Source organism: Dromiciops gliroides, chromosome 1, assembly GCF_019393635.1.
Source record: "Dromiciops gliroides isolate mDroGli1 chromosome 1, mDroGli1.pri, whole genome shotgun sequence".
In the NCBI taxonomy this organism is placed as follows: domain Eukaryota; kingdom Metazoa; phylum Chordata; class Mammalia; order Microbiotheria; family Microbiotheriidae; genus Dromiciops; species Dromiciops gliroides.
The window spans coordinates 669,023,412-669,040,156 of record NC_057861.1 but is presented as its reverse complement, the minus strand read 5'-3'; the positions used below and the strand labels follow the sequence as shown (position 1 = coordinate 669,040,156).

Here is a 16,745-nt window from a genome sequence, read left to right as displayed (position 1 = left end):
TCAGTCATCGTATGGGCTCTGAAAATGAAATACCATATCCAGTTAACACACAGGATACACAAAGCCTGAGAAAGACCTGGGAAAAGTGAAGTGAGATTTAGGGAATTTCCTCCAGAGATCTTTAAAACCATAGGAATAGTAATACTGGAGGGGTTGTGGGATGATAGGCATACTAATACATTGTTGATAGAGCTGTGGAATCATACCACCCTTTTAGAAAGCAATTTGGAATTATGCAAATATCCTTTGAACCAGAGACCCTTATTAGGCTTATATTCCATGGAAGTCATTATACACCATAAACACCAAAATAGTTATTATAGCTGCACTTTTTTCTGATAGAAAAGAATTAAAAACAAAGTAGATGACCATCAATTGGGGAATAACTATAAAAAATTGTGGGACATGAATGTGATAGAGTATTACTGTGCTGTAAGAAATTATATAGAGATTATAAATTATAAATAGAGAAGCATGGAAATATATGCATGAGTAAGTGCAGAGTGAAGTCAGAAGAGCCAAGAAAACAACAACTACAACAAGGTACATGAACAAGGATCACACACCAAAAATCAAAAGTGAATGGAACAGTATTCTAAAGATCAAGCATGACTTAAAGAGATTTGGGAGGACACCCCAATCCACCCCTTCATGGAGGTGAGAGGTCTATAGGTGTTACACATTGCACAGATTTTTGGTCTTTTCAATGTGTTGATTAATGGGGCTGATTTTTTTCCTTTTTTTGTCATTAAAAAACACTATTTGTATGTTTAAAGTGATTGTATAAAAAATAAAACCTATATCAGATTTCTTTCTGTCTGGGGGAGGAGGTGGAAGAGAGGGAGGGATAAAAATCTGGAACTCAAAAGGTTATGAAAACAAATGTTGAAAACTATCTTTACATGTAACTGGGGAAAAAAATAAAATACTATTAAGATAAAAAAAACCACAATTAATATATCAGAATTCTCACCCAAAAAAAATCTTCACAGAATTTGGATGATTAAAAAAAATACAATTTGTTAAATAGGATGGCTCTCAGAGAGCAGGAGGAATAAGGATATGGGGAAAAACTAGTAGTAGTAGGCTTCCACCAGTCTTGGACGACCATGGATCAGCGCCCGGAAGAGCCACAGGCCACAGTGTGGCTGTGCAGTCCGAAAACCATGATATAAAAAACAGAAGACAGGGGCAGCTAGGTGGCGCAGTGGATAGAGCACTGGCCCTGGAGTCAGGAGTACCTGAGTTCAAATCCGGCTTCAGACACTTAACACTTACTAGCTGTGTGACCCTGGGCAAGTCACTTAATCCCAATTGCCTCACTAAAAAAAAAAAAAGAAAAGAAAAAACAGAAGACATCAATAAAAACTTATTAAATTTTTTTTTTTAAACCCAACCTACCACTAATCTACTTGGGTTACCTTGGGCTCGTTCCATCTTTCCTAAATTCTCAGAAGGATGGACTTAGATAACCATAATAGGCTTCCTTCATTTCTAATGATGCAAAGCACTTTCTAATTACTTCATAAGGGTCCTTAATCCTAAACCATATTTTCCCACCTATTTTTTGCTGCCCTCTATTCCCACTTTTGCACTGATATCATGAATCAAGTGGCATGATTTCATTTGGTCTTATCAAGTTCTTCATAGAATTTCTCTATCTCCTGATCCTCTGTAATACACATTTGGCACATTAGCTCCAGTTATTTTTATAGTGGCTTCTCTGCAAATACTTAGCATAAGCAACACAATAATAGACGACCAAATGTCCTATGAAATCATGTTTCCTGTTGCCTTTAGAAACATAATAAAACCAACTCTACCAACTTTATTTGCCTATATGCTGGTCTTCAGTTTAGCTGCAACATCCTTTTGTCTTCTAGCTTCATTTATAATGAGAATGTCAAGATTATGATTCTAATCCAGTAGTATGGCTACCTCTAGTATTATGTCTACCAAGTCACTGGATAAGGATCTCACATTTCAAGAACCAAGAGCTGAGTAAAGGTTTATAAATAGTCTAAAAACCATTTGACTCTTTGTATCCTCAGTTACCTTTTCCATGACTTTGCCACTGTCACCACAGAAGTGAAAGGTGGCCGCAAAGGACTAAGGACTGTTTTGTATGTTTCTTTGTTTCATGAGTTGCCATGGTCAGAAAATAAGTGCGCTGCTCATCAGTGATGAGCTTTTCCATATTTAATTAAGTCAGTTAATCAAAAAGCAGATAGTGTTTGCAACCAGGACAATATTTAAGGCTTTTCTTTATAGCAAGGCAGAACCTACAGATTACACTCTACAACCAAAGCCTTCGAGAACTCAGTTACCACCCTACCACAAGAGGCATCAGAATAGTATTTTATGGATTTAATAGTAATATGCTAAAGTATTATCTAGGCATTTTGCCCCTACATTAAATGGCCTGAGTCCCATCATGCTTTTTATAGACTTCTTGTATCTGTTTTAAATTCTTGCTATTGCCAGTTATGCCTGCTTCTAGCCTCTCTTATGGGAAAACATCCTAAGTCCCTGTAACCACATTCAAATGAACAAATGGCCCTGTTACTTCATAAATTATTTATGTGATTCTATGAGAATCTTTTTTGGGGGTTAAGTGACTTGCCCAGGGTCACACAGCTAGTAAGTGTCAAGTGTCTGAGGCCTGATTTGAACTCAGGTACTCCTGACTCCAGGGCCAGTGCTTTATTCACTACATCACCTAGCTGCCCTGATTCTGTGAGAATCTTATGAGGAAACTATTCAAAAATGTATTTGTTGTCCCTCATTATACTCTCCTAGAAAGAAATATAATCTTTCTCCATATTTTCAATATCTTTCTACATACATCAGTATTGCATTATATTAAAACATACATACTTGACTCACAGGAAAATCCCTTGGAGACCCTCTACTTAATATCTCTTTATTTTAGGCACAGTCTTAAAAACCACTGGTTATCCCATTTCCCAGTCTATAGAAGCTGCAAAGCACCAAATTCAGATAAAGAAAAAAAAAAAAGGTGGCTGTGGCTGCTAACTAAGGAGGTTGCTAGAGATAGGCAGGACTGATGACAGAAACAAGAGTTCTTATCCTTGGGAGGCACAGTGGAAACAGCACTAGATTTGGGCAAGCTTATGTGGATTCAAATCCCAGCTCTGCCACTTAATACCTGTTTGACCTTATGCAATTCACTTGATCTTTGTGTCAGATTTCTCTTCTGCAAAATAAGGAAGTTGGGCTCAATGACCTCTAAAGTGATGGTCCTCTGAACTCTAAAATACATTGGATTGGGGATCTTTGTTAACTGGAGTAGAAAGAAGCCTTTTCTGTAAGACTTCAACACACTCTACTCCAGCATATTATAATAATCAATGCTCATTTGGAACTATGCCCAAAGGGCTACAGAACTGTGCATACCCTTTGATCCAGCAATACCACTGCTGGGTTTATATCCCAAAGACATCTCAAAAAAGAGAAAAAGACCTATTTGTACAAAAATATTTCTATCAGCTTTTTTTGTGGTAGCTAAGAATTGGAAATCAAAGGAATGCCCATCAATTGGGGAATGGCTAAACAAGCTGTGGTATATGATGGGTTTTTTTTGGTTTTTTGGTGAGGCAATTGGGGTTAAGTGACTTGCCCAGGGTCACAGAGCTAGTAAGTATTAAGTGTCTGAGGCCGAATTTGAACTCAGGTCCTCCCGACTCCAGGGGCCAGTGCTCTTATCTACTGCCCCACCTAGCTGCCCCTGTGGTATATTGTTAAGGGCTAAAATTCTAGCTAAACTGTCTAAAATATCTAATGAGTGGTCGCCAATAAATTATAAGCTTTAGCAAGAGTTAGACTTTTAAGCATTTATTAAGGAGAATAAGAATTTGGTAAAGAGAAAGAAAGGCCTAGATTCCTATCTATTAAAGGGAGAGCACATTTCTAGCTCCGCTCTCCAGCAGAGTCCAAAGGAAAGAGAGTGAGAGCGAGCGCCAGTCTCTTCCTTCCTCCTCCCACTAGCCCGCGTCACTTCCTGACGCCAAAGAAATGACTCCTGGTCTTGCCCTCAAAGACCTTCACTTCATGGGCAGAACTCTTCTACAGTAAGTCTCCAGCAGGTGGCATTATTCCAATCATTACAATATGATTGTGATGGAATATTATTGTGCTATAAGAAATGACAAGCAGGATGATTTCAGAAAGGCCTGGAAAGACTTGTATGAACTGATGTATAGTGAAGAGAGCAGAACCAAGAGAACATTGTGCATAGTGACAGCAACACTGTGTGATGAAGAACTGGGAATAACTTAACTATTCTCTGCAATACAGTGAGCCAAGGCAATTCCAAAGGGCTAATGATGAAGCCTACTCTCCACCTCTAAAGAAAGAACTGATACTGACTGAACACAGACTGAAACATGCTATTTTTCACATTCTTTCTTTCATTTTTTCTTTTATTCAAGTTTTTTATACAAAATGACTAATAAGGTAATATTTTACATAACTGTACATGTATAACCTATATCTGATTGCTTACCACCTCAGGAAGGGGGAAGGGAGGGAAGATGGAGTAGAATTTGGAACTCAAAATTTTTAATAAAAATGTTTACTAAAAATTTCTTAAAAGAAGAAAAATAATCAATGCACCCAAAAATGACTCAGTCATCAAGAAAAGATTAAATTATGTTCCAGATCTTCACTAAAGAGGGCAGAGAACCATAAGGAATCACAAAAATGAGTTTGTTTGTATCTTAAAGAAATGAACAGCAGTTACCCTCAAAATTCATGTAAAGGCGCTCACTTCCCAAATATGCTATAGAGAATCAGTGTAGTTCATGATTTCTATAGGAGCAGGACTAATTGGCCACAGGCATCTCTTCTAACTCTAGATTCTTTGTGTTTACCTAATTTAATTCCAACTAAAATCATGGATCCCAGCTACAAAAAATAATCATCTGAGACCTATAGAAACACTCCACAATAAGGCAGCATGTTACAGGGGATCTAGTGAAGTGTTTGGAAACAGGAAGACATAGGTGCAAATCCTACCTTTAGCACTGAATACTGTGTGATCATGTGCAAATGAGTTAACACTTTCTATTAAATACATTTGTGGAAAATTAAGATAAACTCCCTGAAATATCTTCCTCCCAGGGTTATTTTGAGGTGCGAGTGAGATTTTTTTTTTAGTGTGTGTGTGTGTGTGTGTGTGTGTGTGTGTAGGGGGTGGGGAATGTGTATATGTGTATGTGTATGTATGTTATTTACACTCTGCAAACTTTAAAGCATCATGTAAGTGTCCATTATTTTTATTATTAATATTATGAGGAAACAATGAAACCGTAAAGCAGCAGGTGATGGTTCTAGAAAGCTGTTAGGTAGATTTGTCTTATGCTGAGCTAAACTTGTCTCCCCCAAATGAAGAATTGCTGACTTTTAGTAGTATTCTTATGTGGATATATCTACATATCTTCTTTTTTTTTTTTTTTTTAAGTGAGGCAATTGGGGTTAAGTGACTTGCCCAGGGTCACACAGCTAGTAAGTGTTAAGTGTCTGAGGCCGGATTTGAACTCAGGTACTCCTGACTTCAGGGCCGGTGCTCTATCCACTGCGCCACCTAGCTGCCCCTACATATCTTCTTAATTCACAGAGACAGTAGTTTATAAAATGGAAAAGGCAGTGTACTTGAAGTCAAATCCCGCCTCTGCCATTAAGTAGCTAAAGAAGTTAAATCAGCCATGTAAACTGGCACACACAGAAGCCCAGAGTATGAAGAAACTGGGTCCAGTCTAGGAAAAAACAAAAAACAAAAAAACAAGTAAAAATGCAAAGTCAAATGCTCTAAGTAGGTACTGTGCTTCAGGCCGCGGCCATCACCTCTACCACCTCAGACCATTAAACTAAAGATCCCTCTCAAATCATCTTCTCTAAGCACCAGAAAGATGAAATCATTTGCTCTAGGTCACACAACTCATCAATGGCAGAATAAAGGCTAGAAGCCAGGCTTCCAGATTTCTACTCCAGTGCTCTTTCCAATCCACGCTGGTAGGTGTGGGAAGGAGGGAAATGAGAACATGGCTGAAATGGAACGCTCTTCCCCAAATCGTACAATGGGTTACCAGACAATACTACGTCACCATATATCACAAACCAGCAAACAAACAAACACAACCAAACCATCGATTACCTGTGTTTCTCTCCTCCTTCTTCCTCTTCTTTGAACTGTTTACTTTTTGGTTCCTCATCTTCCTTAGTCTGTAAAATGGTAAAGGAAAAAACGCCCACTAAGTTTAACCTTTATCTCTGGAATAGCAAGTGATCAAAACACACATGTGAGAGAGAACGCTTTTTGCACCTTTCAGCAGTCAGCAATTGCGGTGATTCCTTTGTGGGCAAGGGCTCTGGCTTTGGCATCCCAAGCGGGGAGTTCAGAACCTGATTCTGCTACTTATGGCAAGTTACTTTTCCCTCTCTGGCTCTGTCTTCTCCTCTCCATGTCATGGAGGGAAATCAGCACCACCCCCTCCATCCCCTCCCCCTCATCTGCCAGACTGGAGGGCATCCCCCAGGGATCTGAGCATGTGCCTCAGCCCCCTCTGCTGGGCATGTCCCTTGCTAAAGGATATTCAAAACCAAATGCTTCTGCTTGGTCCCAAGTGCCTCCTGACCCCATGATGAGACAGTGTAAGAGGAATGGCGTGGGGCAGCTAGGTGGAACAGTGGATAGAGCACCAACCCTGGACTCAGGAAGACCAGAGTTCAAATCCGGCCTGAGACACTTGACACTTACTAGCTGTGTGACCCTGGGCAAATCACTTAACCCCAATTGCCTCACCAAAAAAAAAAAAAAAAAAAAAAAAAAAAAAAAAAGAGGAGTGGCCACTGAGCAGCCAAGAACTGCCCACTCACACTTTAAAGGGAGATACGACTAACTTCTGCTTCCCTTGTTCCTCTCTTCTGAAGGTGGGCAGCTCTCTGACTCCCCATCCCCAAGCTGAGGTAGTTGCTCCCACATGACAGGAAGACCATGTATACATCGGACTGAGCCTGAAGCCTAATTTCAAAATCCAAGCTGCCTTTTCTACTTTGTGTTTCTTTTCCTGAGCAGAGGTGACTGGAGAATGGTCCCAAGATGGATGCATCCCACTTCAGTGGTTACCTCAAAGATTCAAGAGGTTCCAGGTGACTTCAGTTTGTTACAACCCTTCTCAAAGGAGAAGACAGCCACCAAAAGGAAGGTCTTCAGCACAGCACCTGGCACACAACAGGCTCTTAATAAATGCTTATTGACTGACTGCTAGAAGATGCAAACTGTGAGGAAATTGCTCAGATAGTACAAAGTCAAGAAAAAGATAAAATGGCTCTTCAGTAGGCCACAAAACATTGCACGTTTTAGGAGTTATAGGCTACTGTTTCATGTTTTAGGTCTTTATCAATGTGCACCTATGAGTCTGGGAAGGGATAGCTTGGGGATTTTTTGGAAATTAAGTCTCCCCTTATCTCTCCCATGTTTGAAGTGTAGAGGTCCCTCATATGCCAGACCCCAATAGTGATAGGTATATTATCTGGCCCAGTTCACTCCTTAGGCAGCCTAGTGGCCCTGAGAAACTAGGGGCTCACCTCAAGAGTATCAGACTCGGGACGCTAATCCACTGTTGGTGGAGTTGTGAAAAGATCCAACCAGTCTGGAGAGCAATTTGGAACTATGCCCAAAGAGCTATAGAACTATGCATGCCCTTTGATCCAGCAATACCACTGCTGGGTTTATATCCCAAAGACATCCCCCAAAAAGAGAAAAGACCTATATGTACAAAAATATTTATAGCAGCTCTTTTTGTGGTGGCTAAGAATGGGAAATCAAAGGAATGCCCATCAATTGGGGAATGGCTAAACAAACTGTAGTATATGATGGTGATGGAATATTATTGTGCTATAAGAAATGACAAGCAGGATGATTTCAGAAAGGCCTGGAAAGACATGTATGAAATGACACAGAGTGAAGTAAGCAGAACCAAGAGAACATTGTACACAGAGACAGCAATATTATTTGGTGAAGAACTGTGAATGACTTGACTTTTCTCAACAATATAACGATCCAAGACAATCCCAAAGGACTACTGATGAAACACACCTCCAAAGAAAGAACTGATATTGGTGGAACAGACTGAAGCATGCTATTTTTCACTTTCTTTCATTTTTTTCTTTTAATCATTCTCTTGTACAAGATGACAAATATGGTAATGTTTTACATAATCATACATGTATAACCCATATCAGATTGCTTTACTGACTCAGGGAGGGAGGAGAGGAGGGAGGGAAGGAGGGATAAAAATTGGAATCCAAAACTATAAATAAAAATGCTTATTACATTAAAAAAAAAGAGTACCAGACTTAATGCAGATACCTGATTGGCTTCAGCTTTACTATAGACAAAACCCCCTAAACTTAAATGATCCACTAGCTTCCTCCAGTAGAAGGAAATTACAGGCATGAACAACCATGTTTTAATCATTTCTGTAATGGTGGAAAAAATAAATAGCTGTCCTATACATGATCTACTAATACAGTGAGTATTTTTCTGGAAGGAACTCTTTCAAACTCTTTTCAGGAGACCCTAGAAAAATGAACCATTCCTAAGCTTTGTTTAAGATATTTCCACAAAGAATTTGTTTTGCTTGACTATATGTGTAACAGGTTTTGTTTTTTATTGTTTTCTCAAAGGAGAGAGGAGAAAGAGGAGCGGTAGAGAATATCAACTTGAAAATAATATAAAACTGATTAAAAAAAAAAAGACATTTCCCCAGAGTTGTATTTTGGGGCAGGGGTATAATGACTCAGTAACAATGAGGAGAAAACCTTAATCATTCTCTATAGAGGCATGCTCTCCTAGGACTGAACTCAGACCACATGCGTATAGAGTTCAGAACTCTTAGTAAGAGATGAAGACTCAATCCCCCAGGATCCAGCAGGTTTGTTACATATAAAATTAGAAGATTAGATTCCATAATTTCTAAGGTTCATTCTAAGCCGACTGGGTTATGACCCTTATTTTCTTTATTTTTACAATTCTTATTACATTCCTATACTTAGTTTTTTTGGGGTTTTTTGTGGGGCAATGAGGGTTAAGTGACTTGCCCAGGGTCACACAGCTAGTGTCAAGTGTCTGAGGCTGGATTTGAACTCAGGTCTTCCTGAATCCAGGGCCAGTGCTTTATCCACTGTGCCACCCAACTACCCCATATATGCCTATACTTAGTGCTGAAGGGGATAAAGGAGAAAGAAAAGACACAGTTGTTGTGTCTTCTGAAAAAAGGGATTAAAATTTAATCAAAGTGCCAGTGTATGTAGTCTCTGAGTACACATACACCAGGAACAAGGAATATTCTATTCAAACTTCTTAAGTTCACCTCATTAGGAGGATCCATCAAAATGAATGAGGTCTTGACCATCAATACTTTTTTTAATGAAAAAAGAATAGAGGGCAGCTAGGTGGTGCAGTGGATAAAGCACCGGCCCTCGATTCAGGAGGACCTGAGTTCAAGTCCAGCCTCAGACACTTAACAGTTACTAGCTGTGTGACCCTGGGCAAGTCACTTAACCCTCATTGCCCTGTTTAAAAAATGTTTTTTTTTAAATGAGTAATGTTGATACTTACACTGAAACACAACACAAACTACACTAACAAAGAACTGTACTAGCCAGCAGCAGGGCTAAGGCTTTCCATTTTTAACAGACTCCACTGCCAAGGGTTGTTCCATGGATTATTTCATAAATGGAATTAGAATTTGTCTCATGAAATGAGGTACTGTTTCATGAAAGTTCTGAATTTTCATGTTTTAAATTACGGGAAGAAAACTGTTTCTGAATCCAGTTGTTTTCTTCTTCTTCTCCCTAAGTCATGTTCACATCTTCAACCATATAGAAGTACAACAGTTTCCAAATGAAATTGCCAAAATACAAACAATACAAAATTTGTCACGTAAAAGCAAAATATTTCATGACATCTGTTTTACTATGATTTGAATGAGGTATTAATATAAGGACACACAGAACAACTACTACCCCCAACTACACCAAATAGTAATGATTTCAAATCCTACACTCTTCCCCATATACCTAGAAGCCATGGAGTCCTATAAACTGGTGGCTCAAACATACTCCTTCAGCACTTACTATAATAAAATACATTTTTGTCAATAACCCTGTTGTAACCTATCTTCCTATACAAGTTTTGGCTACCCAATCACATGGTACAGAAACAATATTATACTTTCCAAGTTGGAAGGGAGACTGACTGCGATCCCATTCCTAAAAAAACAACAATAACCACCTCACATCTACGATGTTCCAGGCCAGTGGTCAGTCACCCTCCACTTCAAATCCTTCAATGACAGGAAGCTTAGCACCACCCCTGGGGCAGTCCATTTCATTAGCAGAAAGATATGTTGGGAAGTTTCTCCTTAGATCATGCTTAAATTTGCCACTTTGAAACGTCCACCCTTCATTCAAGAACAAAGCGAATCCTTTTTCCACTTGATAGCTCTTTAGATAACAGAAGGCAGCTATCGTTTGTCCTCCAAGTCCTCTCTTCTCCAGGCTAAATATCCACAATTTTTTCTACTGATTCTCATATGACATAAACTCAAAGCCCTCCACTCCTTGTCGCTGTGCTCCGTACAGTCGCTATTCTATCAACTGTCTTCCTAAAACAAAATGCCCAGAACTAACTAGAATACTCCAGATACGGTCTGAACAAAGGCAGAACACAGCAGAGCCATCAGCTCTTCATCCCTGCACACTGTGCCTTCAGCATGCAGCCTAAGGTCACGTTCCTTTTCCTGGATGCCATTATACACTGTAGACTCAAACTGCACAGTTCACCAAAACTCCCCATCTTTTCCCAAGGAACTGCTAACCAGTTGTGCCTACCCAATCTTGGATTTGTGAAGTAAAATTTCTGAACACAAGTATAAAACCTGACATTTATCCCTATGAAATGTCATTGTTACCTGATTAGACCCAACATTCTAGCCCTTTTAATCCCTCCTAGTTGTGTCATCTACCAATGTGAAAAGCAGGTCATTTATGCTTTTAAGTCGCCACATCATCGTTGTTGGTGTTTGTCCTTCGTTCTGGAAGAGGTCCATGACATCAAGGTGATGTCATGGCTTACAGTGAACAGGATTTAAGTGAGGCCCGGCTATGCAAAGTCACCAGCCTCACTCACTCCTCCAGAGCCATTTGGGTCCATCGGCAAGATATACATCAGGCCAACTGGAGATGGCCCCGATGCAGTGGAAGACCTTTTAAAGCTAAGGTCTCAGGTCTGTCTCCACATCCTCCTCAGCCTGAGGCCCAACCCTCTTGGCAACTACCTGCCCTGATCATTACTTTAGGAGGGGACCCAGCTATGCTCCTCTTCATCTTCTTTGCTCATAACTCAACTCTGGACTTCTCCTCTCCCACCCCCTCTTTCCAGGCTCCCCCATTAGAATGTAAACATCTTAGAAGGAGGAACTGTCTCCTGTGCTTGTATTTGTAGGCCTGATGCTTAGTCCGGTAGTAAATGCTTTATCTATCTACTGATAACAATGTTAAACACGGGGCCAAGCACAGACGGATCAGATCCCTGGAGTACTCCTAGTGACATCAAACCACTGATGACCACTCTCTGGGTCCAGTCATTTAACCAATTCCAAATCCACCTAGCTCTATTCTATTTAACTCCCACCTTCCCACTTGTCCACAAGAACAGCACAGGATATTCTGTCAGAACTTTGCTAAAATCCAGCTGATCATATTGAAAGACAATAGAACTAAGATTGACGCAGTGACTGCTGGTGATTTCAGTGAAAATCAGGTAAAGCGGGTCCTCCTCCCTCTAAATAGATCACGGTGTCCAGGTATGGAATTATACAAACTGTCAGACAGAGTCAAAGTGTTACTTTGTTTTGCTAAACTTCTCAAGGGGGCAGGGGAGGACCCACTTCCATGTCATGAGAAGAAATACCCATTATAAAGAGACAGACGTATTTTTTAAAACAAGCATCAAAAAAATACCTGTTCTTATTGTTCAGTCGTTTCAGTCATGCAGGACTCTCCATAAGCCCATTTGGGGTATTCTTGGCACTGGACTGATCTGCCCTTTCTTCCTCCAGCTCATTTTACAGAAACGGAGGCAAAAAGAGTCAAGTGACTTGCCCAGGGTCACACAGCTAGTAAGCATCTAAGGCCAGATTTTAACTCAGGAAGATGAGTCTTCCTGACTCCAGGCCTGGCACTCTTAGGCACTAAACTCTATACACTATTTCCCTAATCTACCTGACTAGCAATTTTGTCAACAAAGAGAAATAAAGCTAATCTGACACAGCTTGCTCTTGATAAAGTAATGCTGGCTCTCTGTGATCATAGATTCTTCTTCTAGATATATACTAGCCATCTCTTTAATTACACATTTTAGAATTTTGCCAGGAATATAAGTCAAGCTTGCTGATTTATAGACTGCAGATTGTATTTTTCTCTTTCACCCTTTTAATGAGTTTGATTTTCTAGAGATTGATAATAGCTCTCTGAGAAGAAAAGCCAAAGTTCAGGTCAAAATATAGTATGTCCCTGGAAGTGGTAAATTCTCCCAGGTAGAATTTTTAATTAAAAAGCCCTCTCTCTCTGCTCTGGTTTCAAAAATGCTCAGTTAGTTTCATAACATAACAAAGCAAAGACCATATCCTGACAGTTAGTTGTCTTTTAGCAGGGATAGGGCACAGGGACTCTCCAACAGCTGTCTCAAAGCCACCATCCACCAGGGGCGATTTCTCCTAAAAATCAAACCCAACTCAAGAGTTCAGGAAGCACACATTGTTCACAGATTATTTTGCCAAAGAGAGCAAGAAGTGTTCCGGAACACAGAAATACTTACATAATGCAGTTCACCCTATCAATACTTAATTAGCCTACAAGGCACAATCCAGGACAAAGAAAAATACCATTTCCATCTCCTGAGAGTAGAGAGCATGAATTTCTGAAAAGGATTATGCAACAGCAGATAGGCATCTCCAGAGTCTGAAGAAAAGCCATTATCATTTTCTTCTAAATTGAGGAGACATGCTTGATGAAGTGCTTTCCTGCTTATCAGGTCTGGGGAGAAAAACACAACTTTGGGCTCCGGAGTACAAAACACATAATAGAAAGACAAAGATCGCTGCAGCACATCCCATATATTAGTAAAAGTGTAGAAGGACTGAATCTGGACACACACACACTCTCTCAATAAACTCTAGGGCCTTGCTTTTGCCTCCAGGAGCAAATCCAAACTGCTTTGGTTAGCCTTCTAAGCCCTTCATAACCCAGCCCCCTCCCTACTTTCCCAGGCTTCTTACACCTTACTCCTCCACACATACTCTTCAATCCAGGGACAACTGGCCTCTTGGCTGTCCCACAAACAAGACACCAGTTTTGAGCATTTTCTCTACCTCTACCTGTCTAGTATTCCTGAAACACTCTCTGACATCCTCCCTGGGTTCCTTCAAATCCTACCATTTTAGGTTTTTTACTCTTAGATTTTACTCTTCTTCTACAGGAAGTCTTTCCCAATCCCTCTTAATTCTAGTGCCTTCCCTCCCTTAATCATTTCCTATTTATCCTGTATATAGTTTGTTTGTACATATTTGTTTGCTTGTTGTTTCTCCATTGTGAGCTCCTTGTGGGCAGGAACTGTCTTGTGCTTCTTTTTATATCCCCAGGACTTAGCACACTGCCTGGCACATAGTACTATTATAATACTTAATATCTGTTGACCAACTGCTTATTTGACATTAAAAATTGCATGTCCGTCATTCCCCAATTGAGAAATGGTCAAAGGATATGAACAGGCAGTTTTCTGATGAAGAAATCAAAGCTATCTATTACCATATGAAAAAATGCTCTAAATCACTACTGATTAGAGAAATGCAAATTAAAACAACTCTGAGGTGCCACCTGACACCTATCAGGTTGGCTAATATGACAAAAAAGGAAAATAATAAATGTTGGAGAAGCTGTGGAAAAACTGGAACACTAATGTATTGTTGGTGGAGCTGTGAACTGATCCAACCATTCTGGAGAGCAATTTGAAATTATGCCCAAAGGGCTATAAAGCTGTGCATACCCTTTGACCCAGCAATACCACTATTAGGTCTTTTCCCCAAAGAGATCATAAAAAAGGGAAAAGGACCCACATGTACAGAAATATTTATAGCTGCTCTTTTTGTGGTGGTAAGGAATTGGAAATTATGGGGTTGCCCATCAACTGGGGAATGGCTGAATAAGTTGTGGTATGTTAAGGGTTAAAATTCTAGCTAGTCTGTCTAAAATATCTAATGAGTGGTCGCCAATAAATTATAAGCTTCAGCAAGAGTTAGACTTTTAAGCATTTATTAAGGAGAATAATAATTTGGTAAAGAGAGAGAGAAAGGCCTAGATTCCTATCTATTAAAGGGAGAGCACATTTCTAGCTCCGCTCTCCACCAGCATCCTCAGGAAAAAAGCCCGAGACCGAGCGCCAGTCTCTTCCTTCCTCCTCCCACTCGTCCACGTCACTTCCTGATGCCTGGTCTTGCCCTGTTTGGTGAGTTTTTATAAGGAATATAGACTAAGCCTAGATTTAAGACGATTTGTACTGTATTTCTATTTTCCTATCCTTCTAATCAACAACACCTTATATACAATAAAGGCTCTATCTAGAAAACCAGAAGCTTCTTCCATTTACTAGTCTGGGAGATAAATTAAGGGAAAAGTTAAGTAGGGGAGATTTATGATCTAATATCCAATTTTAAATCTCACAGTTATATGAATGTAATGGAATACTATTGTGCTGTAAAAAATGATGAGCAGGCAGATTTCAGAGAAACCTAGAAGGACTTACATGAACTGATGCTAAGTAAGATAAGCACAACCAGGAGAACATTGTATACAGTATCATCAACATTATGTGTTGATCAATTGTGACGGACTTGATTCTTCTCAACAATACAATGGTCCAAGATAGTTCCAAAGGACTCATGATGGAAAATGTTCTCCAAATCCAGAAAAAAAAAAAGAACTGTGGAATATGGATACACATTGAACCCTACTGTTTCTTTTCTTTTTGGTGCTGTTGTTTTTCTTCTTTAAGGTTTTTCCTTTTTGCTCTGATTCTTCTTTCACAGCATGACTAATGCCAAAATATGTTTAATGTGATTGTACATATATAACCTATATCAGATTACTTGCTGTCTTGGGGAGGGGGGAGAGAAGGGAGGGGAGGGAGAAAAACTTGAAACTAGAAATCTTATGAAAACAAATGTTGAAAACTATCGCTACATGTAACTGGAAAATAATAAAATACTTTTATAAAAAAAAAATTGCGTGTCCCTCAACTATGTCAAATTCAATAAATATAAATCAGAATTTGTTACCTTTCCCCTCCAACCAACTCTTCTTCCAAACTTACCACTTTATCACTTTCAAGGGCAACACCATCCTTCTAGTCACCCAAGTTTGTAACTTCTATGTAATCCTTAACTTTTGATTCTCATTCATTTCCCATATTTAATCAATCGACAAATCTTGTCATTTCTATCTCCACAAAATCCCTCCTGAGTCCCATTCTCTCCCTTATCACAACCAACACTCTAGGTCAGGTCTTCATAACCTGTCACCTGAAATACTAGAATAACGTTCTATAGAGTCTCCTTTCCTCAGGCCTCCCTCCTCTTCAATTCATCCTCCAAAATGATTTACTAAAGCATAGTTCTAATCATGTCATACACACTCCTAACTCAACAAACTCCAGTGGCCTTCTATTGCCTTGAGGATCCAACATAAAGCTCTTTTTGCCTTTCTAGTCTTCTTAAATATTCAGGGCTGGGTCTGACTCAGGCCAGTCCCCATAGTTTAAGTTCAATATTGTAAGAAAATAAGATACTCATAGGTCATTCAACAGTTAACAAAAAAATTTTACTTGGCCACAGCAGGATAGTTAACAAGGATAGGGCAGCTAGGTGGCACAGTGGATAAAGCACCGGCCCTGGATTCAAGAGGACCTGAGTTCAAATCCGGCTTTAGATACTTGACACTTACTAGTTGTGTGACCCTGTGCAAGTCACTTAACCCACATTGCCCCAAGCAAAACAAAACAAAACAAAAAACCAACAATAACAACAAAGGGGGGGGGGGCAGCTAGGTGTCACAGTAGATAGAGCACCAGCCCTGGAGTCAGGAGTACCTGAGTTCAAATCCAGCCTCAGACACTTGACACTTACTAGCTGTGTGACCCTGGGCAAGTCACTTAACCCCAATTGTCTCACAAAAACAAAAACAAGGATAGGTACTGAGGACACCTAAAAGTAACTCAGCTGAGTGAAGCTCCCTTGTCTTAAATTACCTATTTGGGAGCTTTGTAGGAAGTAATATCAGCAATCTAAACCTTTAGGGCTAACATAAGGAATAACTTCCGCAAAAGTAGAATGGACTGCACCTTAGGAAGTAGTAAATTCCTCCTCACTGGAGGTCTTCAGGCAAGCTTAACTACCCTGTCAGATGTAAATAGACAGAAAATATTTTTTCAAGTACAGATTAAGCTATATGGCCTCTGAAGAGTACTCATATTACTATATTTTCTTAATATACATTTTCTTCCATCTCCTCTTTTACCTAGACTGTTTTTTGTTTTTATTTTTGTTTTTTAAATAAGGTTCATCCTTCCAGAACCATATTTGGTCATGGCTCCCATCTCACCATGT

At 39.6% G+C, this 16,745-nt stretch overlaps 1 protein-coding gene across 1 annotated transcript in view; it reads right to left on the bottom strand.

Annotated features, from left to right (window-relative positions):
- The window catches only part of CCDC12 (coiled-coil domain containing 12), a 73,969-nt gene that overhangs the window by 25,754 nt on the left and 31,470 nt on the right, over positions 1 to 16,745 (bottom strand). The window contains exon 2 of the mRNA XM_043977958.1: positions 6,176 to 6,243. Coding sequence (XP_043833893.1) covers positions 6,176 to 6,243 — 68 coding nt within the window. The remainder of the gene's footprint in view (positions 1 to 6,175; positions 6,244 to 16,745) is intronic.